Below are 26,288 nucleotides of genomic sequence, written 5' to 3'. Positions count from 1 at the left end.
AAAGCGATCTGACGGGCGTTTACACATGATGGTGTTGTGCATGCTGACGGCCATGGGTGCCTTTCTCCAAGCTGACTTCCATCTCCCCCATAAGGAACGCAAACAACAAAGTTGAATGTTGCTGGGCGGTTACAGCCGAGTGTTTCCGCAAGTCATGTAGCACAACGCGTGGATATAGGGGCCGCATACGCTGATATATTGGCCACTGCACGATCGGGTAACGAATAATCGGTCAGGTACTAGCGGCTATCAAAGATATGACGATCACTTACTATGCAGTGATATTATACATACCGATACCGGTTCATTTAGTGGTCGATATGTCGGACATCTTCCAGCCTCAATATATCATAGAATTTGCAAAAAGAAAAACCCGGAGATTGGAATTGGACGGTGACTCGTAAAATAGCTGTGCCACGTCACAGAAGATAACGAAAAGTTTATTGGCGGTATGGAAACTTAGAAAGGAGGCACTAATGGAAGTCACTTGTAACCATGCAACCAGCCGCAGTTGATAGCTTCGTGTGTCTGTGGAACTTGGGCCACGCCTCCAAATGAGTACCGTATCGTCAAAGTCATGAATTATTCTGATCGTATCCTCGTGTAGTTTGTGGGCTTCCACGTCAAAGCCTCCCTGTACTACCTCATCACCGCTTCAAATATCATTGTACCCGAGGAATCTCTTCTCCAATTGCTTATCGGCGACGGCCCAAGCCCAGGCACGTCCAGCTTCGCCACACCACAATGCTGACGGGTCATCTGACTTTTCGAGCATGCCATCTTTTCCCATCAATTTGATCTCATGGCCCGTCGTGTAGGTCATGAAGTGCTCAAACTGCTTCCCATCCAACGCAAGAGCGTTTCCGGCAATGCCATGACACAAGCAGGGCTCTTTGGTCAAAAGACCCCTTTCCCATATACTCTCTCTAGCCTTTGCAATCACCCTGTCTATGCGATCGTGAAGCCCCGGGAAATATTTTCGAATTGAAAGTAGAGAAGCGACCACACCTGGTGCCCCGTGACAGAATTGTACAAGCCTGTCGCGGCCCGGCGGGAGTGACGACGGAAAATTTCCGCTCTCGTATTGATAGCTTAGAAGCGCACCCAACTCAGCTTCCAGCTTCGGTGCCCATAATGGATCGGTAAGTACGATTTGTGTGATGATACCGACTGCACCATGGACGGCGCCCACATAGGCCTTACCACGCCATTTCCAAGGGCGAGGGCTAGCCACAATGTTTTCGATCAACTCATCCGCCGTGTCCTCAATGAGCTCTATAATCTCCTTATTGTTGGTAAAGGCTCCGCGAACCAATCGAAGGAGGTATAAATAGCCCGCACGTCCGTGCAGCCACTCATTTGAAGTGTCGGGCTCGAGCATGACAGCAGCGTGGTCGCAAAGCTCCTTCACTGTATCCGGATCCCTTGCTGTGACGGCGTACAGGGCAAGCAGAGACATGATGTCGTTGGAGATACCACATTTGCTTGGAGAAGGGGCTGGGAACTCTTTGATATGGGCTTGTGCCTGTTCGATATACGCCGCAGACCATGTGTTCAGTGGATAGTCGTCCAAGGTCAGATCTGGGTATATGTTATGGAGAGCGTAGAAGAGGAACGCCACAGAGATCGGTCCATAATAGAGGCCACCGCCTGGTGGAACGTGATGCGGAGGATGTTCTGTAATGAGTCGGTCTAGAGACGCCAGTAGTTGCTTGTGAGGATCTCGGCGTGCCAGCGGCGCATCATTTTTGAAATAGCGGGGTATCGATTTCGGTGCTGATTGCGCTGTGGTTTCTGTAGGCGGCACGGATTCCCCAGACATGGTAACAGAAGTAGACGAACTAAGGTCGATCTCTGGCGGCAGAGGATGTACTAGGTTTGCGGGAGTGACTGAAAAGGTCTGAGATCGTAGCGGCCCGACGATGACGTCAGCGGGGCTCGTAGGTGCCTTCGTAAGATGCTCAGAATTTCGTCCTAGGATAGTAGACTGCGAGTCAAGGATTAACAGCAGAAATTAAGAGAAGGAAGTCCTGAGAAGGTGAGGAATGGTGAAGATGTTGCAGGATGATAGGGCTCGGATCTGACCATGACTAGCTTCATCACGTGGCGATCGTGCGACGGCTCTAGGCTGCTTTGACAACCAAACATGCTTTTGCATTGACGAAGATTAATGTTCTACATAGAAATATTTTACAATCATGCATTTTTGCTGAAGAAGTATGCTAACGTGTGGTACCTGCACGTACCGAAGTACCACTGCTCACAATGGGCTTTCTTTCAGCCACATGTACAGTTCAAGGGACATATGATTTCGGTCTGTAGAGTTTAAAGGTTCTATACTGAGCCTTGAGTGACCTGATGCAATGCATGCCTATTCACCTGATGAATCGGCCTCAAGACTGGTTCGGCTGGGAGTTCAGCAAAAGGTCGGGTCCGTTGAGGATAGAGTGGCACAATCTCACGACCATCGAGCTGCTGAACATACTCTGGGGTGGTATGTGGTCGGGATACTTGCGATTGGGGTTTCAAATTGTCGTATTGGGAAGATGCACTGCCTGCATCAAGATCAGTCACGACCAGAACGTAATGTGGGTGTGCGATCATCTTACTGGAAAGCTGCTGCGACATGTCGCTACCCACACAAGGAGAGGGATAAGATGGCGATTGATACACCTTTTTGTGCCGCATTCTCCTAACGCAAAAGAATAGGAATAAAGCTATGACGACGAGAATAACAGTACCTACCGCCGCTCCAACAAGTGCTGCTATGGGTGTCGAATGGGAACTGGTAGCCGGTGTCGAGACTGCGACAGATGGAATGATAGTCTCCGATCCATGTGTGACTGTTTTGTATACTGTAGGGTCTACAAGAACGGAAGTACCGGTCTGCTGGAGTGATGTCTCGAGTGAATTCGAAGTCCTTGAATCACTCGAAATATGGGTGAAGGACGTAATTACTGGGCGAGATGACGATGCTATTGCGAGAGGCAATGGCGTCAGCACAGTTGTTGGTCTTGACATCTCAGCTGTTCCACTTGTAACTATACGCAAGTTAGATTCTTCTATGATCAGTTAATTTGAACGTACATCGACCTGGCGTGCGATCATTCTCTTTTGGACAACTAGCGCTCGGATTACAAGGATCTTCTGGAGGATTCAAACAGCAACCAATGAATCCACCTGCACAATTGTAGATGGTTCCTCCAGATGGGCAGGATCCATTTTGGCGTCGCATTTGTGGGCTCATTGTAGACAGTTCATCAAACTCAACACGAAAGGGATGCAAAAGGAATTTTGAGCTGTGGAAGGAGAATTGGAAATATACCAGCGCATCAACTGCTGGGATTCGTCTGCAATACATTGCCATGAAAGCGACGTGGCGAGGTGCGGCTGTGCGCAAACAAAGCGTCGCACTCCAAGGGTTAAACACTTCGATCGTGACCTGAAACGACCTGCCAATTGCGGCCATGGGATGAAAGAGAACCTGTGTTTCCATCATACTGATCTATATTTATATCACCGCAAATATAGGCATCTGATCAATACGTAAATGGGAAAATATGATGCTGCGCAGGAAGAGAGGCAGTGATGAACGAGAACATCAGCTTCGTTCAGCGAGCCAACAGGAGCAAACTGTTCAATAACCCTATAGTTGTCTACAAAGTCGCCTCGTCTTCGATACTAGCACAAAGCTCTAGTTTGGTCACGCCGTATTCCTATGTAGGATCTATCGCGGTCCCGGCTACTCGCGTGGAGTCGAGAGTTCGCTCCACGCATGAAGATGATAGTAATAGTTGACCTATCATAACCCTTCTCACCACACACGAACAGTAAAACTCATTCTTTAAATACCAAAACAAAGTTCTACGCAGTGATCTCTTAGATCTTCTTCCAGCTTCTAAAACAGGTCAATGACCGTCTCAGATTGCTTACTATCCCAACTGTTTAGACCCTGTACACAAGCTTCTCAGCGCTAACTGGCCGCATCCACTCCTCTGGCCGCTTGGCTTTTCTATCTTTCATACCACCCGCACCAAGCAACTGGAAACCATCCTCCACTACTTTTTCCAATCCACCGGGCATCAATCGAACCGGGGTCGGTTTTAGCTCCAAACCCATGGCCACGCTGAGCCACTCATAAAACGCCACTGAAAAGCCGCGGGCGGCAGGCGACTGTTTCACAGTGAAGCCTTGATATTGAACTTCTTCTCCGAGACCTTCCCATACCGCGCCGTATATTGGCTCAACAGAGAGATCATCCGCTTTCCAGGTTCCGCCTTCTCGAGACCTTACGATAGCGCTCTTCCCACCCCGTGTGAGGGTCGAGGCAATGCGCTGTACTGTGTCGCCTTCAGCGATGCAGTCATAAGCGTAGTGAATTTCAGAATCGTCAGCTAGCTTCTTGACTTGCTCCGACCAATTGGTGTCGCGATAGTCTACGAGATAATCGTATGCGTACGGTTGTGCTCTCAACATTTCCCATCGAGCTTTGCTTGCAGCACCAAATAGTCTGATCGTCATCCCGCTTGCTTTCGCAGTTAGTCGTACCATTTGAGCAGCGTACAAGCCGACTGAAGTGGAAGCCCCATAGATGAAGAAGTTGACAACTTTGGGGTCCTGTTCATTGAATGCGTTGCCTTGGTTCCATTCTGGGTGCTCCTCGAGGGCTAGTTTTGGTTCATAATGAAACGGCGCTTTTAGTTGAAGACGGTACCAGATCGCTTGTGCGGCAGTCAGAGCCACAAGGCTCACACTCGCAGCCTCATTTGTTGAGACGCCGTTCGGTATTATCCAAACGAGATCCCATGGGACAGTCAGGAACTCCGAAAAGGCGCCGGCCCGCTCATTAACGCTACAAGCACCTTGCAAGAATCCAGCAATACGGACACCTTTCTTAAAGTGAGCAGAGTTCGGGACTGACGCTCCCACATCGACGACTAAGCCGGCAAAGTCGCTTCCAATTTTTCGACCGGAGCTTGCCAATGGATGCAGGACGTAGAGTGGGTCTATAGGGTTGAGTGAGATGGCCTCAACCTTAACCAAAAGTTCGTTTGGTGCTTGCACTGGTAGGGAGACGTACTGGAGTTCCGCGGTTCGAGTTTCGGCATTAAGCACAAGGGCCCGCATGCTGAATTATGTCGATATGTTCAACGCTAGGACTTTAAATAGAGAGAGAGAGAGAGATGTGGAGTTGTAAAGATCGCCTAGAGAGCTCTCTGCGAATCGTAGAAGCTATTTTGCAACAATGAATGGTACTGGCTGGAGGTAGGCAGGACTACGCAGGGTTTTCGTTTGGAATATCAAAATAGTAGCGGCATTAAATATATCCAGGCTTTGTTGAAATCAAAAAGCGCCCACTGGTAGCCTTCATGCTGACCAACATTGCGCTCTTAGTGAGCAACTAAGATTACGTGAGCAATATTGCGCCCTACCAACAACACAACCAGGCAGTGCCGAGGTTGACCTATCGTACCACTGGGGATCAACTGAAGAATTCTAGTCTATCTTCCAAACTTGCTACCCGAATACTTCCAGCAAATCAAGGTAATAACAATTAAAGGTCCGAGTTTTAATTTGACTAGATGCAAAACTTATATATATTACTCTTTGCTATTTATTATACTGTTTAATATTATACACAAGTAGCATAACTAATATTTTAATTATTATTTTACTTATATTTATAAAGAAATATTATATATTATTTTAATTTTATATAAAGTTTTAAAGTACTTATAAAATTTTATAAAATACTATTTAATAGCTTTTATATATATAAAAAAAAACTATTATACTAAACTTTATAAGTATAGTAAAAGACGCACTATACTTTTTTTTTAGTATAAAAATAATTTATTACTATTAGTACTATTTTAAATTTTATTTTTTAGTATTTTACTTTACTTATTAAAAAAAAATTTAAAAAAATAAAAAAAAATAATAATTATAGCGCGCAGGGCACGTAGTTTCTAAATATTTATAATTATAATATTTAGTAATTTTTTTAGTTTTTTAGCTATAGCTACTTTGCAGCGTAGGTAGAAAGTTTAAAATATAAATAATACATTATTATATATATTTAATTTATTAAGCAATATTATTAAATTATAAGTTTTAAAAAAAGTGCTTAAATAAATTACTAGCTTTTTATTTTATTACTGCTATAGGCAGTAGCATTACTATTATATAGCTAGAATTAGTTTTATAGTTTTACAACTAGGTTTTGCGTTATAGTATTATACTATTTATTTTATTATAATACTGCTTTTATAATTTGTAGAAAATTTCTAAGCTTTACAACTTATTCTTCTCTCTGTATATTGCTACTAATATTCGGTCGCAAAAACCTCCAAAACCTATATCCTTTTACATGTATGAATAAAGTAACTTTGAGTACTACATTTCTTTTTCTCATTCATCACACATTCAGCATTACCCCTCACAACTACATATTAACAACATATATTCAACACTACGCACCACCAATACACATTCAACACCACACAATCACCATCACGCACAAGCAACATACTCTATCTTCAAAATGGTGTCCAACATTATTTGCGGTACTATTCTGGATAGGTCTACCGCCCGGCATATTCTTGAACTCTCCCGCATAATCCACCGAGCTGTCACACTCGCTCTGAGGTCTAACAAGAAGCATGACTTCACACGCCAAACGAAGTCTACTTGGGCCATATCTGCAGCCAAGAATCTAGACCCCCTGGATGAAGACATCTGGAGGGCCAAAAGCGAAATCGCCTCACGCCATATCAGTTTCTATGAAGAATGGAAGGCTATCAAGTACGAAGAACACGCATGGACGTGGCCCAAATCCAAGTACAGTAGTTCACTATGGAGAACCTTCCAGAGGGCCATGGACCAAAACCGCCCGATATATGAGCTTCGAAATTGGTTTTCCCACGAATATGGAGTCCGCCGGACTACAGTTGAAGCCGAGCAAGAGCAATTCGAGAGGCTTCTTCAGGAGTACAAGGACCTTCAACCTATCCTTAAAGAGTTGATTGTAAATCTGGAAGCAGGCCTGGAAGATATTTTAGCCTGGGGAAATCCATATGACGTATCTTCGCGTTCATTGCTTGATGACAAACAACCTGGGTACACGCAAGACTGCAAGGCAGTTTGTCTCAAGATAAAGAAGAGAGAGGAAAATATATTGATAAAGCGCAGGCAAGTAGATATCGAATACGAAGCAAGGCGGACTCGAGTAGCCAGGGGGGAGGACCCTTGGGGAGGCGAAGAATCGGTGCAGACTACCGAGAAAGTGGAGGAGTGGTGCGCTCAGGTCGGTGAGCACTTCCAGGGTGTCGAGTATTCGGAGGCCTCTGATGAGGTAGACGAAGGCATAGTAGTCCTTACAGACGAGGCACCAGATTCGGAGGGTGAAGAGGCACTGGGGTGCATTGAAAGCCCCCCGGGTGCCCTGATCTGGGGCGGAGATGTGCTGCTAGTAGAAGGTGCTGTCGAACTCCCGGCTATCTTGAAGCAAGCAGGTTGGGGCATGATTCTGGGGTTGGAGATGATGATGCGCCTGCTGGGCATTGTAAAGCCTGCACTTGCAGAAGTACTTGATGGCATACAGGCTGCAGTTTGACACGTACCTCTGTGTTGCGAAAGGTCAGCGAAGGCAATCAGGCTAGGTTATAAACAGATAGTGTAGGCATTTATTGTATTTCGAAGGCCTCCAGGCATTCCTATGTAGCAACAGGCAAACTCTTGTAATTCTTCTGTGTATTCCATGTCCGCCACTCTCCAGCGTTGACCGGCTCATATTTCTTCACTTCACCCTCCTCTTTTATCACAGGGTCGATGAGTACATCCGGATCGGGATGAATAAAGAATGGTATGGAGTACCTCGACGGCAATATATCGCCCGAGGTCTTCGGACTCACGACCCTATGTATAGTGCTTCGACAGCGATCGTTCGTGAGACGTTGTAAGAGATCGGCGATGTTGATGAGAACGGTCCCGCGGACGGGCAACGCAGCTTTGAAATCTCCGGTGTGGAAAGGATCGACTTCGAGACCGCCGACAGAGTCTTGGAATAGCAAGGTGCAGAGTCCAAAGTCTGTGTGAGGGATGATACGCGCGTGGCCTTCTTGCTCGACAATCTTCTTCTCGATGGCCGGGTAGTGGATCAGACGGAGTTGCGGGTCCGCTTGCTTTGTGATGCCTGTGAAGAAATCTTCGCCAAGATCCATGGCAATTGCGAGACACTTTAGGACGTTGAGACCAAGAACGTAGCATTGCCCATAGAACTCATCAATAGTCTCTCGGAAACCTGGAAGCTCAGAGTCGGTCGGGCAGGATGGATTTCTGAAGCGGCGGTGCTCGTAGCATTCTTTGTGATCGACGCCGCCGTTGGCTTCGTCCCCATCACCTGTGTAGCCTTGGTTTAGCTCGGCATCTTGGAGGCGCCAGGTGATCTTCTGCTGTAACGGAAGATCGAAGAAAGATTTCGCCTAATTGCTGTTAAAAGGTATCACCACCAACTTGCCCTTTGACATACGAGCCCAAAGATCTCGTCCACCCTCTCCTGTGGAATTCCATGATCCTTCACGTACACCCATCCCACGGTTGAGAACGCGTTATACAGTTGCTTCGCAACCGCGCGTTTATCCGCATCATCGCCGTTGATGAACTTGTCAAATGACACGATAGCGATATCTGCAGCGTCAGTCATGTTCGAGTTAGTGAACTTCAACGTGCTAGACAATTGACTGTGTGACACTCGAGCAGGCACCTAGCTGATATTAAAGTCATAGCCATCGTCGGGCCAAGATTATAACGGCGAGGTAGGTAGTGGGGTGGTGGGGGCAAAATTCTACGTTAGCCCGCGAGGACCCCTAAAAAGCTATGACCATGCTATTAGTTACCCCGCTAAGTCCGAGATAATGTTATTCGACTTTGATTACACCCATCGCGATCGGCAGGCTGTAGTCGTTATTATTTGCGCATACGGAAAGCAACATAACCGAAATCCGGGCGATGATAGCAGCTTTCTCCGATACTGCTCAATCTGGTATCAACCAATTCCCGCCAGAGACGATAGCAAGCATGATAGCCGGCACAATTCAGCAGTGCAGTGCGTGATATCAAGGGACTCCAGACTAAGAGACAGTGAAGAGATGCGTAGAGCCTTGAGACAGCGGCTGGCGTTATATTTCACTGCAACAGCCGTGAGGTTTCGCCTACTCACCTAATAAACCGTTCAAGAAGAAGGTTAGACGCAGGGAGTTATGGTAGAACGCAAAGTCTCGCGGCTGGTACCGCGCAACTCAAAAGCACTGGTCGTATGTCTGATCATGCTTTCAGCAATCGACTCCGTCCTCGTAGGCTACGACTCTTCCCTAATGGGGTCATTCAATGTAATGCCCTCCTACATATCCTACTTTACTCTCAACACTACGACGAAGTCCCTCAACACAGCTATATCCTACGTCAGCGGCGCAGCCATTTCCTTCATCTCCGGACCATGGGTAGATTGGCGGGGTCGTCGTGAGGCCATCTTTTGGTCCGCATTAATCACGCTAGTTGGCGGAGTGATTCAAGGTGCTGCTCACAACATTGCAACATTCCTTGCAGGAAGACTGATCGTGGGATTTGGAATGGGGCTTGCGCAGACTAGTACGCCAACCTTGCTGGCGGAGACGGTGCCAGTGAGGTGGAGGGGTTTTGCGATGGGGTTGTATTATGCGTGCTGGGGGGTTGGGACGTTGCTTGCTAGTGGGGTTTGCTATGGTGTAAGTACTAATGTGTGCTAAGTCATGTTGGTGCTGACGCGAGGTAGACGCAGAGCCTGACAACAACTTGGGCATGGCGCATCCCATCACTTCTTCAGGCTGCTCCATCGGTGTGGTGTTTGATCATCTTGCTCTTTATTCCTGAGTCGCCCCGCTGGCTGATCGCAAAGGGTCGCAAAGAGGAGGCACTAGAAGTCATCGCAATAGCCAATTCGAACGGCAATGTGGACGATCCCGTAGTCAAGGTCCAGTTCAAGGAGATCGAAGATACCATACGTTTTGAGAAAGAACGGGAATCATCAGTCTGGAAGGCCCTCATCCACCCATCAAACCGCAAGCGCGTGCTTATCACGGCGACATTCCCACTTTTTGTCATGCTACCTGGAACCAACATTGTCACTTTCTACTTTGGTGACATGCTGAGCAGCGCCGGTATTGAGGACCCCACTACGCAGCTCCAGATCAACGTCATTCTCACATCTTTCACGCTTGTCGTCGCTCTTGCTGGATCCTGGTTCGCAGACAAGGTCGGCCGCAAGACGTTGTGCGCCGGCTCGCTCACTGGTGGTATCGTATCTTTGTACGTTCTAGCGGGGCTCACTGCAAAGTACGGAGAGTCTGGGGATTCGAGTGGCATCTACGGTACAATCGCGATGATATTCATCTACAATGCAACCTACGCATGGGGCATGACGCCGCTTACCGTGCTATATCCACCAGAGGTCCTGTCATATGACATCCGTGCTATAGGTATGGGTATCTATACGCTTGTAACGAAGCTCTGTGGGATCTTTGTCACCATGGTCATTCCATTCGGCATGAAAGCAATCAGCTGGAAGGTGTATATCATCAACGCTAGTGTCGATATACTATTCGTCCTATTCGTGCTCCTCGTCTGGGTGGAAACGCGAGGCTTAACGCTCGAAGAGGTGGATAAAGTTTTTGATGGTGTGAAGCACTCGAACGTGCCGGATCTAGAGACTATCAAAGGTGGAGAACAAGACGCTCTAGTGGTTACCGAAGGTTTCGTTACAACCCGTCAGAATGTAGGGTTTGAAAACAAGGAGGCGACATGAATACATCGCGAGCTATATCTCAGACGAGAGAAATACTCTAACATAAATAAATGAAAAGCGTCAAATACAGGGACACGGCCATATATTGATACGACGATTGAGCTTGGTGATTTCTCTATGCTTTATTCATACTACGTGCTAGTATATGATACAGGAAGCGAATTTTGACTCTCTTATTGCTTTCGTCTTCTTCTTTTGCCATCCACAGTCTTTACCATGTCCGCAAAGATCGAACTAAAGCTGTGATAATATTTGTCGTCCCCTTTGACATCTGTGAGGAAAATCCAATCCGCAGTCTCCTCAACCTGTTCAATAACAAAATCCAGAACCTGTCTGCTCAGGTGTGGTAGTGAATGGAGGATGATGGCGAGCTTTGAGCGAGGCATTTTGTGCGAATGGAGTGGGTCAAAGGTGTCTTTATCGAGCCACTTGTCGAACGTTTCTTCGAACACGACGGTGATATCTGTGAGATTGAGGTATGATTCCTGGTATATAGCCTTAGAGTTTAGGATCCGCGAAGATATGAGACCAGGGTTGTGTGCTGGGTATTGATTAGCAATTTACTCGGAACGACGTTGGTGAACTTGTAAACATACCCACGAAGCGGTCCTTGAACGATGTCCCGTTCTTCACCGCCTGACCTGCCCTTTTGAGGTAAGAATACTCTTCAGCACTGTATGTGCTTGGTGTTTCATCGAGGAAGATTCCGTCTACCCTCATTTTGGTGTTGTTCGTCACCTTCGGCCATTTCGCATAGATATCAATCTCTGCTAACACGCTCTCAATGTCTTTCTCGGTGTAATGTGTTGCAACATAGCCCAAGGCCCTGATATTTGGGTACGCTCGTAGTTTCGGTATCTCGTCAAGGTAGACTTGATCGGGAAGTGAGTCTAGACAGGGTCCAGAGCACGGGTTGATGATTACAGTGAAGTCGACATTCCGATGTGCTTTTGCTCTACGGAAATATCAGTATGAGAATTTATTTTGACCAAGGTTAGACTCACGCTGCGTATAGCGGATCCCAAGCGCCAGCATTAGGGTAAATGTAAAGTGGCAAAAGGATTGACATGATTGGCCAAAGATGTATCGTAATGCCATAGTTGGGAATTAACTTGCAGATGGGCTTCTTATACCTATGTACTAAGTCGTAGTCTACGATATGTCGTCAGGCGTAGAATAAACGCTCGGCATACCTTGTACATGGGAACAAATTACGGACCAAATCGTTGTTTACTGCCATGATCCTTTAGATGACCGGCTGTATCACACATGAAGGTCTCGGCAAATGCTTACGTGGCATACGCTATTTGCAGGCTTGAGATGCTGTGATCGGCTTAACGGCTACTGTTACGGCAAATAGGGTGCGCAATGCGGGTTTCCAGATTGTATGCCAGGATACCGCAACAACCGGTCAAATGAAATCGATTGCTAAGTAGCCAATAAGCGCAAAGCTATCCCACATTTCGGTTTGCAACGCGTACATATATCGTTCTATGGTGGTTTACAGACCTGCGACCAGGTTTTGCGTGCGGTACCGTACCGTTCATTTTATTGCAACACCGCTTTTACGATTTGCAGAGAGCTCTCCGAGCTTTACAACTTATTCTTCTCTCAAACCTTGCTCAGTAGACACCGAGTAATTTTTGTGCTATTGCAAGCCTGAGAGATGAAGTTGGCGTTTATTTTATCACGATTCTACTAAAGATTGCTTTGCGCTCGTAACACCGGTGCGCCCATTCCATGGGGGTAGTATGACAAGCCATCGATCTCAACGATGTGAGAAATTAAGCCGCAATGCAGGCCGGGATTGATCTTCACATTGATATTTTCTTCAGTTCCAGGTTTTCCCGACAAAGTCGATAAATCGATCTCGTCGTGTGATCCACAGTCTTGAAAGTCACCAAAGTGATGGAGTGCAGCCCGCCAGTCTTTTGTAGGAGCATGAAGATTAGGCCAGGGCCCATGTTGTGATCCAGAATACAATGCTCTACACCAGACCCGACCAGTCGAACGATCATAGCCTACTAGAACCTGGATTAAAGTGCGAAGGAAAGAATTGACACAACTTAGCCATATAATGCCAATGAAGTGTTTTCTACCCTTCGAAATGGCAAAATCGTGCTGAGAAAATCTTTCAGTGTCTCCATACGGCGTGTCATATTCTGGGATCAACAGTTCCTGGTGTTTCCCATCCCACAAATCGTATGGTCGGACACAATCGATCTGGTATAGAGAGACACTTTCTTTGCTACTGCTTCGCTTAAGATGAAAGCAATGCATTGCAGAGCTCCTGAAATTCCGTGGGATCTGGGGCGTGTGCTCGATGTAGAGCGTGGTGGGATTGTCCTGCAATGTGGTCCAATCCCAGCAAGCGTTTGCCTGCACTCTTGTATACTTTAGCGACTCTAACTGTTGCAGTAGCAATGCGACTTTCTTCCCAGTTGGAAATTCAGCATTCAGCATGCAGAGATAAAGCGACTTGTCCCAGATACGACTCATTCCTTTCCTTGGAACAGGCTGAATACATGTTTCGATGCGCAACCCTAAATTTAAAGTTGCGTATGCAATATGATTATGTTCGCCGCATACAATATGTTGAGAGTTCTGGAACTCACGAGGCGATCTTGCCAGTAAGCCCCGGAAGCCTGACGGAGATCCCTGCAGTGCCCTCCACGCGAATATTGAGTCATCCGAGGACGTCCTCATGATTTCTTCTTGCAGTCGCCTGAATGCGTTGTCTCCTTCTCCATTCAACATGGCCATGTGTATCGCAAAAATACCCATCAGGCTATAAGCCATGTCTTCCTTGCGAGTAGTCTTCCGATGAGCCGCCCAGGACATTTTTTGTGCAACTGAAGCTTGGCTCAAGTCACCGCTTGACAAAACGTACGTGGGTATTCCAGTTATAGCGCAAATAGTGCTGCTGAAGTTATGTTTGTCGAAGATATGATTCCATTCTTGGTCATAAAAGTTGACCAAGAATGGTGCGATAAGCTCTTGTAATGTCCAGCCCCTAGTGACCCACCTCGACTCTTTCAGAACCTTATACAAGTAATCTCCGTCTCTCTGATCATAAACGACAGTTCTTGCATCTTCAAGGTATACGATGCAGAAACTCGACCTATTATACCATTGGTACATCGAGTTGATCGCTTGCTGCAGCTCTGCGCTACTGCTCTTATCAATACAACATGTATCGACCCAGAAGTAATCCAACTTCTTTTCTTTCGCCAACTTGGCAGTTTGCTCAATCTTCTTGTACCCGGCACGGTCACCCATGGACTCTCTCACATTTGTGGAAATGTTATGCCCAGCGGCGGCCTCTAGAGCAGCGACAAAGGCATGGTTCTGCCTCAAATGGTCGGGCAATGCAACGAGCTTTTGCAGGAACCACATTTCCTGGTAGCTAACCTCCTCCTCGCCCCACGTGTGGGAGAGAATGGCGTATGGTGGGATTTGGTCATCGTGAAAGACCTCGAATTCGAAGGTGGTGGAATGCAAGAGGCGCATGGTCGCTAGCAATATGGAAAACACAGGAAATTCCTGTGCTCAGATTGAAAAGAAGGCTGCGTTGGCGATGGGAGAGGGCTGAAAAGCTGACAGGTCGTAGGGCGAGGCACACATGTGTCGTGTCTTAGGCCGGAGAGATAACGTTATCAACGACGCAATAATCGACTGTTATCTTGTTAACATAGTGGAGTGCAGAACTTGTGTGCTTGACTTCGGAAGGAAGGCTGAAGGAAGCGTGATAGCTATGTGGCGCAGTGATCGAGCTAAAAGCTAGGCGAAGACGTTCAGCCTAGCTAAGCATGGGAGAATCTGCCGTGCGCTGGATCGGGTGTCGAGGGCAAATATTGTAAATATTGTAAATATATAAAGCCCTGGTAGTAAGGGCAGAAAGAGAGGATGAATATAGAAAGTGGCTACTCCTCCACCAATCATCAACTAGCCGCTCCGCGGATGGTATGTACGACACTAAAGCACCGCTCTCACGCTCTCTTTGCTATCTCTATAGCCTGCCGACTTTGCTTCTGCTTCAACCTCCCTCCATCTTCTCTCAACATCTTCCTCGCAGATATACGTGATTAACCAGCTCCCCACCCCACCCCACCTCCACGCGAGGGGATCCTCCTCAACCCTCAGCCCCGCCGCCTCGTACTGTGCTTTCCCAACCTTGCCCTTTCCATTGAAAGCGCCGAATTCCTTTAGTTGACGATCACGCTCTTGTTGCTCTGGGCCATCATGGACGTGATACAAATACTGCTGTCGATTTCCCCGTGAGACGACGCGCTCCGTTCGCTCGCGGCGGCAACGCTCGTACACTTCCAGGACTTTCTTCTTCTCGGCAGTAGATTTCGATGTGAGGCGGGCAAGGCAGAGACCGAGGACGTGGCCATCTTCTAGACTCATACCTGCTCCACTCGCTAGGTATGGCAGAGTTGCGTGTGCAGCGTCTCCAAGAATCGTGAAAGCAGCTGACTCATGGGACCATGTTGGATCGAGGCCTGGCCGGATCATAAGCCGCCATTTCGCCACCGACTGACACAGATTGAGGAGCTTGGGGATTCTGGGATCCCAGTCTTTGTACAAGGCGCGCATTTCTTCGACATTGCCGGCTAGTGTGTTGGCGCCAGCGGGCATATCGTCCGGCACAAGGAGCACCATGTTGAACAATTTGCCGCCACGGAGGACGTAGTTTACTGCATGAGCATCCGGCCCAATCCAGTAGTTTACTTGTGGATCTTCAATCATGGATTTTAGTTCGGGGTCCTTTATCATATCCTGAGTGTTGAGAAGAAGTCTATATGCTAGGTCGCCTGTAAGGAGGGGAGGATCTTCGTGACCGAGGAGAATTTCGCGACATTTGGAATTTATGCCGTCTGCGCCTACTATGAGGTCGGCTTTATATCTCGTTCCGTCTGCGCATACCGCGATAGCGGTTGTGGAGTCGCCATGGGCACCCGTCTCATACTCGATATTGTCAACTCTTTTCTTGACCGTCAATGTTGCCCCTAGTTCTATTGCTCTTTCTAACAATCCCATGTGCAGATTTGCCCTATGGAAATCCCAGAACGGTGTTCCACACTGCTCGGCATATTCATGGAAATCCATATCTGATAGCTTGTTGCCCTTCCACCCGATCATATTGCATAACCGCGGTGCGGTAGAATGCTGGGAAAGATAGCCTTCCAGGCCCCAGGAGATGAGGACCCGGGAAGCATTGGGAAGGCATTGGATTCCTGCCCCGATTTCGCCTATTTCAGCTGTTGATTCGAGGATGTGAACGTTGTGGCCTGCGAGCAAGATGGATATGCCTGCTCCAAGGCCGCCGAGGCCCGCGCCGACGATAATTACCTGCAAAGGTCAATAGACATCCCCAGAGGAAAACCAGCTTCTGAAGAGTGACTGCTTACATCGAGCTTGCTAGAGGCATCTCTTTGCTGTTTTTGGATTACTTGAGGTTTGTCGGAAGCCATGATGTCACTATTTCAATACTTCAAATACTCGACTGTCAACCCTCTTAGCAGATGTCGACAGAATAATAGTGTCAACAGATCATTAAAAGTATGAGGACATACCGAAAGTGTGGTTAATACTCAACCGTCTCCAAGTGCCGCCATCCTCGCCCACCTATCGTCCCAGTAAATGTGACAACATCCTCATAGCACCGATCGTATCGAATGGCGCTTATCGAGCTAGTGTCTCAGTCAAAGGATCGTACATGGAAGCACAGAATGGGGGGTGCATCTCGATTGGTTGAGATATTTGAGTGGTGGAGGTTACAAATGGCTACGGCGGGCTGCTGATGCTGGAGATGTAAAAGTGGGGGATGATATGGGAGGAACGGTGAGGGGTATACATAGCTTCAAGCGGGGCCATTCCGATTCTTCGGAACAAGCTTCAGGAGGGGAAACAAGCTGAAGCAAAAAGCCGATACTAATCGCGACAAATTCAATGTATATAAGACAAGACGTGCAAAAAGGCAGAATTAGTATGCGATTACACGTCACCGACAAGTGAACGTCTTCCGAGTGTTGCATTTTGAGGAGATCATCGTGTTTATTGCTTGTAGTATCGAAAAGCCTACTGCGGAATGGGGCCATTATAATCGATCAAAGAGTATGCTTTGCCCTCTTTCTGCAGTCTCAATATCTCACCAGGTCGCGCCGGCATCTTTGCGCCTTTTGGTACGGTGTTGTTCTTCTTAAAGTCATCTGCCATCTGCTCCATTGTAACCCACTCGACTCCCTCGTGCTTGTTGATGTGCTCAATGATTCTGTAAAGAGTTAGCTCTTACTTCTTAATTACCTACTCAGAGTCAACGTGCCTTTCGTGCATAAGAATGACATGTGGTTTCCCTGATACGTCGGGATGAATCGTCATTGGGAAGACAAACTCGTCGTACTCTCGGTAGAAGTAGTCAAAGTGGTCCATCCAGATCTGCTCAACATCTCTAGGATTAACCCATCCGTGAGAATTTGCACTCTTCTTCATGAACATCATTGGCGGCAGATCATCTATGTACCAACTCCCAGGGATCTGCGAGAAGGAATCCATGAGTTCATGTCTCACACGCAGGTTCTGCATCTACTCTTACCTCTACCAGTCCTGTATCTGTCCCTTTTGTGAGGGGCTTCATCCACTCCACTGCCGTCTTATTGTAGTCGATCTTTGTCCACTCGTCGCCCGTGCGTAGCCAGTAACACTTGTGGTCCTCATGCGACATGGAGTGGTCGTATGCAATGCCGTAGGATAGGAGCAGGTCGCAGCCCTCCTTTGAGGTTTCCCACCATGGGGCTACAGTGCCACGGGGCGGCTTGCCACAGAACTCGGTAAGCATTTTGTAGGTCTTGTCGAGGACGTCGCGTTGTTGTTCGAAGGTCATGTCTGCGGGGTTTTCATGTGAGTATCCATGGAGCCCTATCTCGTGGCCTGCGTCGCGGATGGCGGCACAGTCTTCGGGAAAAGTCTCAAGGGAGTGACCTGTGATCATCAATCTGCTGTTATGGTGTCGAGTGTTTTGGAAAGAATCGTACCAGGAATGAACCACGTTGTTTTGATATTGTACTTGTCGAACAGTTTCAGTAGACGCTGCGTGCCTACAGTGCCGGCCCATAGTCCTAAATCGTGTCATTTCACAGTCATAGTTCGGGAAACAAATAAATCTTACCTCTACTAATGTCACTTGTAGAGTCTTCTCCTCCATACGAGCCTAACCAGCCAGCTACAGCGTCTACGTCAACTCCGTAGCTAACGAGTACCTTCTTCTTGCCCATTGTATCTGTGTGTTAAGGGTTGAGGTGGCTCTAGTGAAGGAGTAAGAAGTGATGTGAACGAGCTATGAGCGTGGATCTGTGAATAGATTGCAGGCAAGACACAGCTCAAGACGGGAAACAGCTACCCCGCTTACGTCGGAACCTTTACGCATGGCATTGGGTCGAGAATCGACTGAGAGGGTGGGGGCTCGATAGTGAGGCACGTGATCTCCGATAGCTGCTTATCATTTGCATGGCGCGTGAGCACGTGCACTGGCTCCCATCGTACGCGCCGTCGGCTATTACGTTATCGGCAATACCAGCATCCGTGTCAGGTAGCATACTGATCCTCTTCACTCGGAGGCGCAAAGTGAAGCCTGAGTATCTTCGAACACCCAAGTAGTTGCGAAACTAATTTTTATAGTGTATTTAGATACCTACAAACAGCTAAGCAGCTCCAAGCTACATTCAATAGTACCCTGGTAGGCATTGGTGGTACCTTTTCTTAGAGGTCTACGTGATTTCTAGGAATGACATGACTAAGGTTCAACGGAACCCCTAAGAATCTTATCAATAGCCTGAGCTGCACCGAGAGCCTTCTCCTCCTGCAAGCGACGGGCTACAACTTGTACACCAATCGGCATACCATCCATTTTTTCCAGATCGAAAACATTCCAATTCCACTCATCTATTGCATTCCTCGGTTGGTACGAGTCCATCGACTGCGCGGCGTCGGCATCAAGCTCTTTCGAGACGTGGCCGGCCGGTAATACTACCGCAGGGTAATCGACGAAGTTAAAGACCTTCGTGTATCCCACCCACCGGCACTTACGGTGAGGTACTGCGGAGTGGGGCATGACAGGTGTTAGCAAGATGTCAATCTGCTTCCCCGTTGGAGACTTCGACGCGTTCCAAAGGTCCAAGTATCGCTCTTGCGCGGCAATCTTCTGCTTGTTGAGCTGCCAATAGTTGTAAACTGAGATCGGCTTCCCCCTATTGACAAGTACTTCGACGTGAGGGATGAATGGCTCTCCTCCGGCTTCAACATCTCTCTGAATGTCTTCGCCTCCATCAGCGGTGTAGTATTGATCCTATTCAGTCTTAGTTGACGTGCTTCTATCATGAGGTAGTAGCTTACCATAATCTCGATACATTCTTTGTGTAGGCTACCTGGCGTCCACGACACGACTTCGTGTCCCGCCTTTTCAAGCTTCGCGACGACCTCCTCTAGTACGCGTGTGACGGGCGGATGTGGTCTAACAACACCATCATCTCGCATTACCGCAACAACTAGGGGCCGTGAACGTGCTTGCTCGAAGATCTCGGGACGCCACGGCACTGGACAGCATTTTGGATCTCGATCCCAAGGACTTCGCTCAATTACTGCCTTGGTGACTGCGATTAGCGATTCAATATTGCGGGTCATAGGCCCAATTACGGACGGCACATGTTCTTGGCCCTCGGTTGACACAGAGACACCTCGATACGGTAGGCGAGTATTCTGGTGGGTTATTAGTCACACTTCCATGCCAAAGAGCGAGCTAAGGAGATTCAACTTACACTGGGCTTCAAGCCATAAGTGCCGTTCATATGCGATGGGATACGTATGCGCCAATGTCTGTGCCCCATCCAATGACGGTTCCGCGGAGTGATAAAAGTGTACCCTCTCCTCCCGTAGAGCCACCGGGGGTGAAGGCCGGATTCCTCGGATGAACGGTGAGGCCCCATAGCGGGTTCTCCGTTTCACACCACTGTCATTGTTGAGCTTAACGTAACTTCACATATAGCCCTGCAGATGGGATATCCTTGGGCAACATACCATAATGCTCTGCGGCAAATTAGACTTTGCGACAATAATGGCCCCCATCTCCTTTAGGAGCGATACCAAAGCGCAGTCCCGTGTCGCCGGTTTAAAGGCACGCCCGACATATCCAAGTGTACTGTCGTATCCTTGAACATCAAACTGATCCTTCAGAGTCATGGGTACGCCATGCAGGGGTCCCACGAGGCGGCCGTTATTCTGAAAATACTCGTCAAGCTCATTGGCCTGCTGAATCGCATTGTCGAAAAGAACTTCGGTAAGGCTAAGACCCAGTTAGCTAACTACCTGGGAACGCAGCAAAGACTGCTAACGGGGACGTGCCAGTTTGTCTGTGCGAGTTAGTAGAATTCCGAAACGGATTTTCGAGGGACTGTGGGGAATTGTACACGTCTGTGAGCTTCGACGGCCCTGTGAAGATGGCGTGAGAATGGTACGATAAGTGAGGACCTCGCGGAGCCTACCGGTGGATGTATGCGTTCAGTAGTTGCGATGCCGTCACAACGCCAGACAGTATTGCTTGCAAAATCTCTTCGACGCTGTCAATGGCTAGAGGGTCTTGGGCGTTTCCTTTAGTTGTGCCGGTTCCAACGAGGTGCAGCAACTTGGCGTCGTCTATTTGCGAGTCTTTGGCAGAAATAGGGGGAATCCGGACCTCGGAGTGCGCCTTGTGAGTCTCAACGAAAGCTTGGATGAGATCGTCGCGCAGCCTTCGTTTCGTGTTGGCTGTTTGAAGCCATTGAGGTGTGTTGGAGATGGTCATATTAGCCGTAAGATGCTGACGAGGAGGAAGAAAGTTATTTCACCCGCAATCGTATATCACAAAGACGCGCGACATCGGCGCGACGAGACCAAGCACTCAGCAATTGAAGCTACCGCGGCTGCTGACACATCTGTCGGGAATATCATGATAGCGGGTGCTTGTCAAACAGACGAGATGAACAGTGGGGGAAGATGCAAGGGGTCATCGAAAAGCCGAGGCCCGTTCTCCACATTCAACCAGAATATCTTCACGGCGCTGAATTCGGCTACCCCTGTCACAAGTCACCCCATCCCAGAAAACGTTTTCACGGCAAAAGCAACTAGACGCACTCTTGTGTCACACTCTTGGTACACCATGGCGACCCTCGATGGACTGAAAATGGGAGCATGTTCAGCAGAGCATCGGACGGTACCCCTCCATCGTCCTCACGTACCCCCATTTTCGCACCCTAGTGGCCGACCAAACATAGCCAGGGCAAGACTTATAGCATGTCTCCTTCGATATGGAGCTTCATGAAGCGCACAGCACCCAACAGCCCACCATCGTCGAAGCTTCAGAAGATGGCTCCCGGATTGCTGGAGACCGAGTCCCGCTCGTCGGGCACCAGCATGGACGTGACATCGCAGTTCTCGTATGTGAGGGACGAAGACTACTCAAGCTTCATGAGCGATGTCTTAGTTGTTGGTGCAGGGCCGGCTGGTCTCATGCTTGCGTAGGTGACTAGAGTCCAATGAATGGGCAAGACTCCGTCTGACTTGAAGCAGCGATAATCTAGTGAGATACGGTATCAAAACGCGAATCATCGACGACCGACCCGACCGCACCTTGACCGGACGCGCCGATGGCCTCCAGCCCAAGACGATCGAGACGCTACGCCAGATGCGCGTTGCTGAGCCGCTGCTACGGAAGGGCGTCAAGGTCTACGACATTTCCTTCTGGAAGTCGACGAGCGAGAAGTCGTTGTACCGCACAGGTCGCGAGATCCACTACCCGCCCATCGTAGATCTTCTCGACCCATACATTCTGCTGGTGCACCAGGGCATGGTTGAGGCCGTCTTCGAGGATGACCTTAGGGAGCGGGGCATCGTCGTCTCGCGCAACACAGCCTTCGTCGGCTTCGACTACACGCCAATGTCTATCCGCCCCCTGACGGTCAGCTGCGCACAAGATGTCAATCACGCTAAGAAGACCTACTCCACACGGTATATTGTTGGTTGTGATGGTGCACATTCTAAGGTCCGCAAGTGTATACCGGGGGCGACGCCTGTGGGTTCCTCTACAGAAGCAGTCTGGGGTGTACTCGACGGCGTACTTGAGACGGATTTTCCCGACCTCTGGAGCAAGGTCGTTGTACAGTCGGAAGCACTTGGATCAGTGCTAATTATCCCCCGCGAGAGGGGTCTGACTCGCATGTACATTGAACTAAGGCCAGGGTCAACGGAGGCAGTTGGCGGGGAGCAAACTACACAAGAGTTCGTACAAAAGCGAGCGCAGGCCATCATGCAGCCATACAGACTGGAGTGGAGGAATGTAGAATGGTTCGGCCGTTATAAAGTCGGACAGAGGGTAGCTGCCAGATTCACCGACGACGAGCAAAGAGTGTTTATCGCTGGCGATGCCAGTCACACTCATTCGCCCAAAGCGGCTCAGGGTATGAACACATCGATGCACGACTCGTGGAATTTGGCCTGGAAATTGAACTTCGCTACCCGTGGCCTCGCGAAACCTACTCTACTAGAGAGCTACGAGCAGGAGCGACAAAAGATTGCGAAGGACCTAATCGACTTTGACTACGAACACGCCAACGCCTTCCACGCTGGAGACCCAACAGCTCTTGCAGCAAATTTCGCTAAGAACGTTGCCTTCATGTCGGGATACGGCGTCAGCTATGAGCATAACATCCTCAACGTCCAATCCAAAAACTACGACCGCGGTTTCTTGACACCTGGTTTCCTGCTACCCCCTGCCAGGGTCACGCGTTACGTCGACGCCAATCCGGTCGACATCCAGACCGACATTCCAGCACTCGGTCAGTTCCGCCTCTATTTCTTCACACACGACATCCGTGCGGCGATGCCCTTTTTGGAGACTGTGTGCCACTGGCAATCTGGAAGCAGTTCCTACGTCGGTCGCATCACCGCTGCTGGTAATGCATCATATACCACCCAGCCTCCTCTTGCTGCACCTCACGATCAATTCGTCTTACCTGAGCGATACACTCCTGTTAGCGGCGTGTTCACCTACGCTCTGGTAACGGACGAGGACCGCAACGGTATTGAGATCAAGGACCTACCTCCCGTCCTCCGCGAATCAGTGTGGACATTCTACCTCGATGACATTCCGGAAACAGACACTCGCAAGCAGAAGTGTATGGACAAGTGGCTTGATGGTCTGGATGAGAACGAAGTGGTCATTGTTAACGTGCGGCCTGACGGTTACGTCGGCACTGTTCGACGATTCGCGGAAGGCAACAGAGACAATGGTCTTGTTGCTGTGCAATGGATGGACGACTACTACGAACAATTTTTACGAGACGCATAGTAAATATTTTGATGAAGAACGATGATTACCGTTTGTTTGGATGCATAGTCTTGGCGTTTGGGATAGAGTCGAGTCCGCAAGCATGAGTTACATGCCGTGTGTTACCTGTCAAATGAATATAGATAGTTTGAGCATTTTAACTTCACGTCCTATTTGCTTCACTATTTTAGCCACAATTTTTTAACAATCTGCAGGCAAGCCAATGTAACGGTCCTTAACCTACTCGTTACCAGAACATCGCCAAACCTCCAATTTCAAGCCTATCTTCATCACCTCCGCTCTCGCACACCATCTCAAGAATCATCAAAAACCAAAACGCTAGAGTGTATCTAGGTGGAGCTACACGCCCGATGGTTCCCTATCTTTGGCGTATGTCCACCGAGACCTCGAACAGCCCAGTCCCACAGTCACTAGCCTCCCTCACTCTTATCAACATATCCCCGCGGCTGCTAACACTAAGACTAATCAGCACATCAACCTCAACGTTGAACAGTTCAACATATCCCCGCGGCTGCTAACACTAAGACTAATCAGCACATCAACCTCAACGTTGAACAGTTCAACACCGATTGTGTATTCAGTGGCGTGTGCCTTGTTCGAATCACGGTTGCCGTACAGCCCATGCATGATATGCAACGAACCATGTCAAGTACAGCCCAAAGATGGAGGCACTAAGCCGCGTACAATAGGTGTGGAGGGAAAGGATGGAGAACCTCAAACTGCACATAAGGTGTCCGGCATTACCACTCACTTCAGACCAAGCTCAGCATCTTGCTTAGACCAGAGCTGTGCATTTTTCTACTAACTGTTTCAAACGGCACGTAGCTGCAGTCTTGGGCATGAGACACGATGAAACCGAACCAAAATCCATAGGAGTCGACGAGACAGGGCCAAGGATGTCATAGTACAGCTTCGAGAAAGACCAAGTGCTTGGTACCACAATGTCAATTGTTGACACTGCTACTGAGCGCGCCTACGGTATGCCAGCTCCCAATGCTGTTTCCATATGTGTTGTCCTCTAACATCAAACCAGTCCGAAAACTCGACTTCTATCTCCTTCCGTTTCCTCTCCATCATGTGTTTCTTCAGTGCTGTTAAAAGGTCTAATCTGGGTAGCGCGGAGACGGACGGCATGGACAAAGATCTCCGGTTCACTTGGGAACAATACTGTCTCCTCATTCTACTGTTCTATATTCCAACGGGTTCTCTGGTTTACCGCTGAATATGTTGACAAAGAAGTGGAGTGGGTAGTTTATGCTTCCGTCTCGTAAGTTGAATTCTCCTTCAAGGCTTTGGTATGACAATATATTAACGTTTGGATGGTAGGCTGGGGCGCAATGGCACTTTTCCAATGCACCGCGACGAACTTTGCTGGCATGCTCGTCATCGTCATTCGTCTCCTGCTTGGTGCTTTCGAGGCTGGTTTCTTCACCGCTGTCGTCTTCTACCTCACGCTATTTTACACGCGTGGGGAGCTTGGGTTCCGCATCGCGCTTTTCTTCAGTAGTGCGCTACTTAGTGGTGCCTTTAGTGGTCTCATTTCGTTCGCCGTTTTCCGCATCGAGCATACCATCCCGGGCTGGAAATGGCTGTGTATCATCGAAGGTAAGGGCATTAATAATGACATTAATCCGAGTCTTTCCGGACTAACGGGGACGTAGGTGCAATGACTGTCATCAATGCCTTTATCGGCTTCGCCTAGCTCCCTGCCTCACCTCAGTCTGCATGGGTTCTCAACGAGGCCGAACGTGCCGTAGCGGAGCGACGCACGCTCCGCGATCCATCTTCGACTGGATCTCATGATTTCAATGTGAAATCCATGTTCAAGGACTGGAAGGACTGGAAGATGATGCTCTGGTGCATCATCGCCTTCACCTACCCTGTCGCCTTCGCCACAACATCGAATTTCCTGCCCCAAATCGTCCAGTGCCTTGGCTATAGCGTAGTCACAAACCTTTGGGCTATGGCGCCCAACACTGTCGGCTTCGTCGTGCTGTCGTGTATCTGCTATAGCTCAGACTACTTCCGCGAACGTACATTAGACATCGTCCTCTCGCTGTGCATTTCGCTCGTCGGTCTCATTATCCCCGCAACAATAGATGTTCTGCATAATAAGAGTGCGACTTACTTCGCATGCTTCATGCTAGCTTCCAGCGCTTATATCCCATCCTGCCTCGTGCACTGCTGGCACAATAACAACAACCTCCACGAGAATGCGCGCGCCTCTACTACCGGCCTCCTGGTCGGCTTGGGCAACTTGGGGGGTATCTTGACGGCAGCGACGTTTAGAAGTCAGTATGCGCCCAAGTACGTGCCGACATTGATTGCAACCGCGGCGTGCAATATTACGTGTATCTGCTTTACGATGATTTTGGGTGGTGTGTGGATGAAGACGGATAACCGGAGGAGGGATAACTAGCAGGGGCTGAGAATCCGCGCGGAGAAGATCCGGACGGACCAATTAGCTGATGGGAAGAAGAGTGAGCAGTGGCGGTACTTCACTTAGACGAGGGACTTAGTGCGCGAGCAGATTCGGGAAGAAGGTCATGCTAAGAAGGACGGTAAAGAGCCCTTTTCCAATAAAAGTTGCTGTACAAGTCTTTGCGGTATTGACGAGATCAAGAGGAGTTGGACTGGCTAGTGCGATATTGTGGCTTAGTTTCTCGGCGGTAGATTACACGGTGACATAGGCTGTCCACCGAATCTGAATCCATCAGGTCGTTAACATATTTTAAAGCCACAAGGTTGAGTGATACCGGTTGCCTCGTCTCTTCACGCATCGTTCCGCACCTTGCCTCATTCAGGCGGTGCACGTGTTCGCCAAGCCTTTCTGCACAGGCCCAATCGGAAAACTGGACATTACGGCAATAGACCTCGAGATCATCACCACTTCATCACATTGCGTTTTTTGCCGCCCTTTAACCCATGCGTTTGCGCTCATTCTATCCCCCATGGTCTTCGGCATCCGGTTGTGGCGCATCCCACATAGCCTTTTCACTTGCAATCGATATTGCATCCTGCCAAGAGCTGGGCACAGAACCGTACATAGACCAGGATGGGTCAGAGAAC

General features: G+C 48.7%; 12 protein-coding genes across 12 annotated transcripts; 4 read left to right on the top strand and 8 right to left on the bottom strand.

Annotated features, from left to right (window-relative positions):
* Window positions 1–655: 655 nt before the first annotated feature.
* K460DRAFT_407207 (uncharacterized protein) lies at window positions 656–2,628 on the bottom strand (the record flags this gene model as incomplete). Its single annotated transcript, XM_040937045.1, has 3 exons — window positions 656–1,987; window positions 2,380–2,555; window positions 2,610–2,628. The coding sequence occupies 3 exons, from the start codon at window positions 2,626–2,628 to the stop codon at window positions 656–658; spliced, it is 1,527 nt and encodes a 508-aa protein (XP_040785385.1).
* Window positions 2,629–3,945: 1,317 nt separating this feature from the next.
* K460DRAFT_290069 (GroES-like protein) lies at window positions 3,946–5,127 on the bottom strand (the record flags this gene model as incomplete). The annotated part of the gene is made up of 1 exon (XM_040929170.1): window positions 3,946–5,127. One exon carries the CDS (start codon window positions 5,125–5,127, stop codon window positions 3,946–3,948), a length of 1,182 nt encoding a protein of 393 aa, XP_040785384.1.
* A 1,417-nt stretch (window positions 5,128–6,544) lies between these two features.
* K460DRAFT_356632 (uncharacterized protein) lies at window positions 6,545–7,615 on the top strand (the record flags this gene model as incomplete). The annotated part of the gene is made up of 1 exon (XM_040931972.1): window positions 6,545–7,615. The coding sequence occupies one exon, from the start codon at window positions 6,545–6,547 to the stop codon at window positions 7,613–7,615; it is 1,071 nt and encodes a 356-aa protein (XP_040785383.1).
* Window positions 7,452–8,816, bottom strand: K460DRAFT_418007 (Clavaminate synthase-like protein). Its single transcript, XM_040937916.1, has 2 exons — window positions 8,531–8,816; window positions 7,452–8,483 (listed from the first exon to the last, which is right to left on the bottom strand). The coding sequence occupies exons 1-2, from the start codon at window positions 8,702–8,704 to the stop codon at window positions 7,716–7,718; spliced, it is 942 nt and encodes a 313-aa protein (XP_040785382.1). The 5' UTR covers window positions 8,705–8,816; the 3' UTR covers window positions 7,452–7,715.
* Window positions 8,817–8,943: 127 nt separating this feature from the next.
* K460DRAFT_314470 (general substrate transporter) lies at window positions 8,944–10,920 on the top strand. Its single transcript, XM_040930280.1, has 2 exons — window positions 8,944–9,764; window positions 9,812–10,920. Exons 1-2 carry the CDS (start codon window positions 9,261–9,263, stop codon window positions 10,838–10,840), a joined length of 1,533 nt encoding a protein of 510 aa, XP_040785381.1. The 5' UTR covers window positions 8,944–9,260; the 3' UTR covers window positions 10,841–10,920.
* A 58-nt stretch (window positions 10,921–10,978) lies between these two features.
* Window positions 10,979–11,909, bottom strand: K460DRAFT_340287 (uncharacterized protein; the record flags this gene model as incomplete). The annotated part of the gene is made up of 3 exons (XM_040931112.1): window positions 10,979–11,381; window positions 11,437–11,795; window positions 11,845–11,909. The coding sequence occupies 3 exons, from the start codon at window positions 11,907–11,909 to the stop codon at window positions 11,014–11,016; spliced, it is 792 nt and encodes a 263-aa protein (XP_040785380.1). The 3' UTR covers window positions 10,979–11,013.
* Window positions 11,910–12,211: 302 nt separating this feature from the next.
* K460DRAFT_367762 (HET-domain-containing protein) lies at window positions 12,212–14,559 on the bottom strand. The gene has a single exon (XM_040933640.1). It carries the CDS (start codon window positions 14,348–14,350, stop codon window positions 12,539–12,541), a length of 1,812 nt encoding a protein of 603 aa, XP_040785379.1. The 5' UTR covers window positions 14,351–14,559; the 3' UTR covers window positions 12,212–12,538.
* Window positions 14,560–14,680: 121 nt separating this feature from the next.
* On the bottom strand, window positions 14,681–16,518 carry K460DRAFT_340281 (FAD/NAD(P)-binding domain-containing protein). Its single transcript, XM_040931111.1, has 3 exons — window positions 16,420–16,518; window positions 16,255–16,349; window positions 14,681–16,195 (listed from the first exon to the last, which is right to left on the bottom strand). The coding sequence occupies exons 2-3, from the start codon at window positions 16,315–16,317 to the stop codon at window positions 14,816–14,818; spliced, it is 1,443 nt and encodes a 480-aa protein (XP_040785378.1). The 5' UTR covers window positions 16,318–16,349; window positions 16,420–16,518; the 3' UTR covers window positions 14,681–14,815.
* A 344-nt stretch (window positions 16,519–16,862) lies between these two features.
* Window positions 16,863–18,144, bottom strand: K460DRAFT_367760 (polysaccharide deacetylase family protein). The gene is made up of 5 exons (XM_040933639.1): window positions 18,012–18,144; window positions 17,878–17,961; window positions 17,439–17,824; window positions 17,169–17,380; window positions 16,863–17,117 (listed from the first exon to the last, which is right to left on the bottom strand). Exons 1-5 carry the CDS (start codon window positions 18,115–18,117, stop codon window positions 16,925–16,927), a joined length of 981 nt encoding a protein of 326 aa, XP_040785377.1. The 5' UTR covers window positions 18,118–18,144; the 3' UTR covers window positions 16,863–16,924.
* A 491-nt stretch (window positions 18,145–18,635) lies between these two features.
* On the bottom strand, window positions 18,636–20,678 carry K460DRAFT_407198 (acetamidase; the record flags this gene model as incomplete). Its single annotated transcript, XM_040937044.1, has 6 exons — window positions 18,636–19,187; window positions 19,235–19,597; window positions 19,701–19,847; window positions 19,916–20,180; window positions 20,230–20,247; window positions 20,380–20,678. The coding sequence occupies 6 exons, from the start codon at window positions 20,676–20,678 to the stop codon at window positions 18,636–18,638; spliced, it is 1,644 nt and encodes a 547-aa protein (XP_040785376.1).
* Window positions 20,679–20,917: 239 nt separating this feature from the next.
* K460DRAFT_367756 (FAD monooxygenase-like protein) lies at window positions 20,918–23,388 on the top strand. Its single transcript, XM_040933638.1, has 2 exons — window positions 20,918–21,390; window positions 21,443–23,388. The coding sequence occupies exons 1-2, from the start codon at window positions 21,167–21,169 to the stop codon at window positions 23,217–23,219; spliced, it is 2,001 nt and encodes a 666-aa protein (XP_040785375.1). The 5' UTR covers window positions 20,918–21,166; the 3' UTR covers window positions 23,220–23,388.
* Window positions 23,389–24,160: 772 nt separating this feature from the next.
* On the top strand, window positions 24,161–25,934 carry K460DRAFT_396286 (MFS general substrate transporter; the record flags this gene model as incomplete). Its single annotated transcript, XM_040936094.1, has 3 exons — window positions 24,161–24,197; window positions 24,546–24,824; window positions 24,977–25,934. 3 exons carry the CDS (start codon window positions 24,161–24,163, stop codon window positions 25,636–25,638), a joined length of 978 nt encoding a protein of 325 aa, XP_040785374.1. The 3' UTR covers window positions 25,639–25,934.
* Window positions 25,935–26,288: the final 354 nt, after the last annotated feature.

The sequence above is a fragment of the Cucurbitaria berberidis genome (genome assembly GCF_010015615.1).
Source record: "Cucurbitaria berberidis CBS 394.84 unplaced genomic scaffold K460scaffold_4, whole genome shotgun sequence".
In the NCBI taxonomy this organism is placed as follows: domain Eukaryota; kingdom Fungi; phylum Ascomycota; class Dothideomycetes; order Pleosporales; family Cucurbitariaceae; genus Cucurbitaria; species Cucurbitaria berberidis.
Note: the sequence above shows the minus strand (reverse complement) of the source record. Positions and strands in the feature narration are given on the sequence as shown.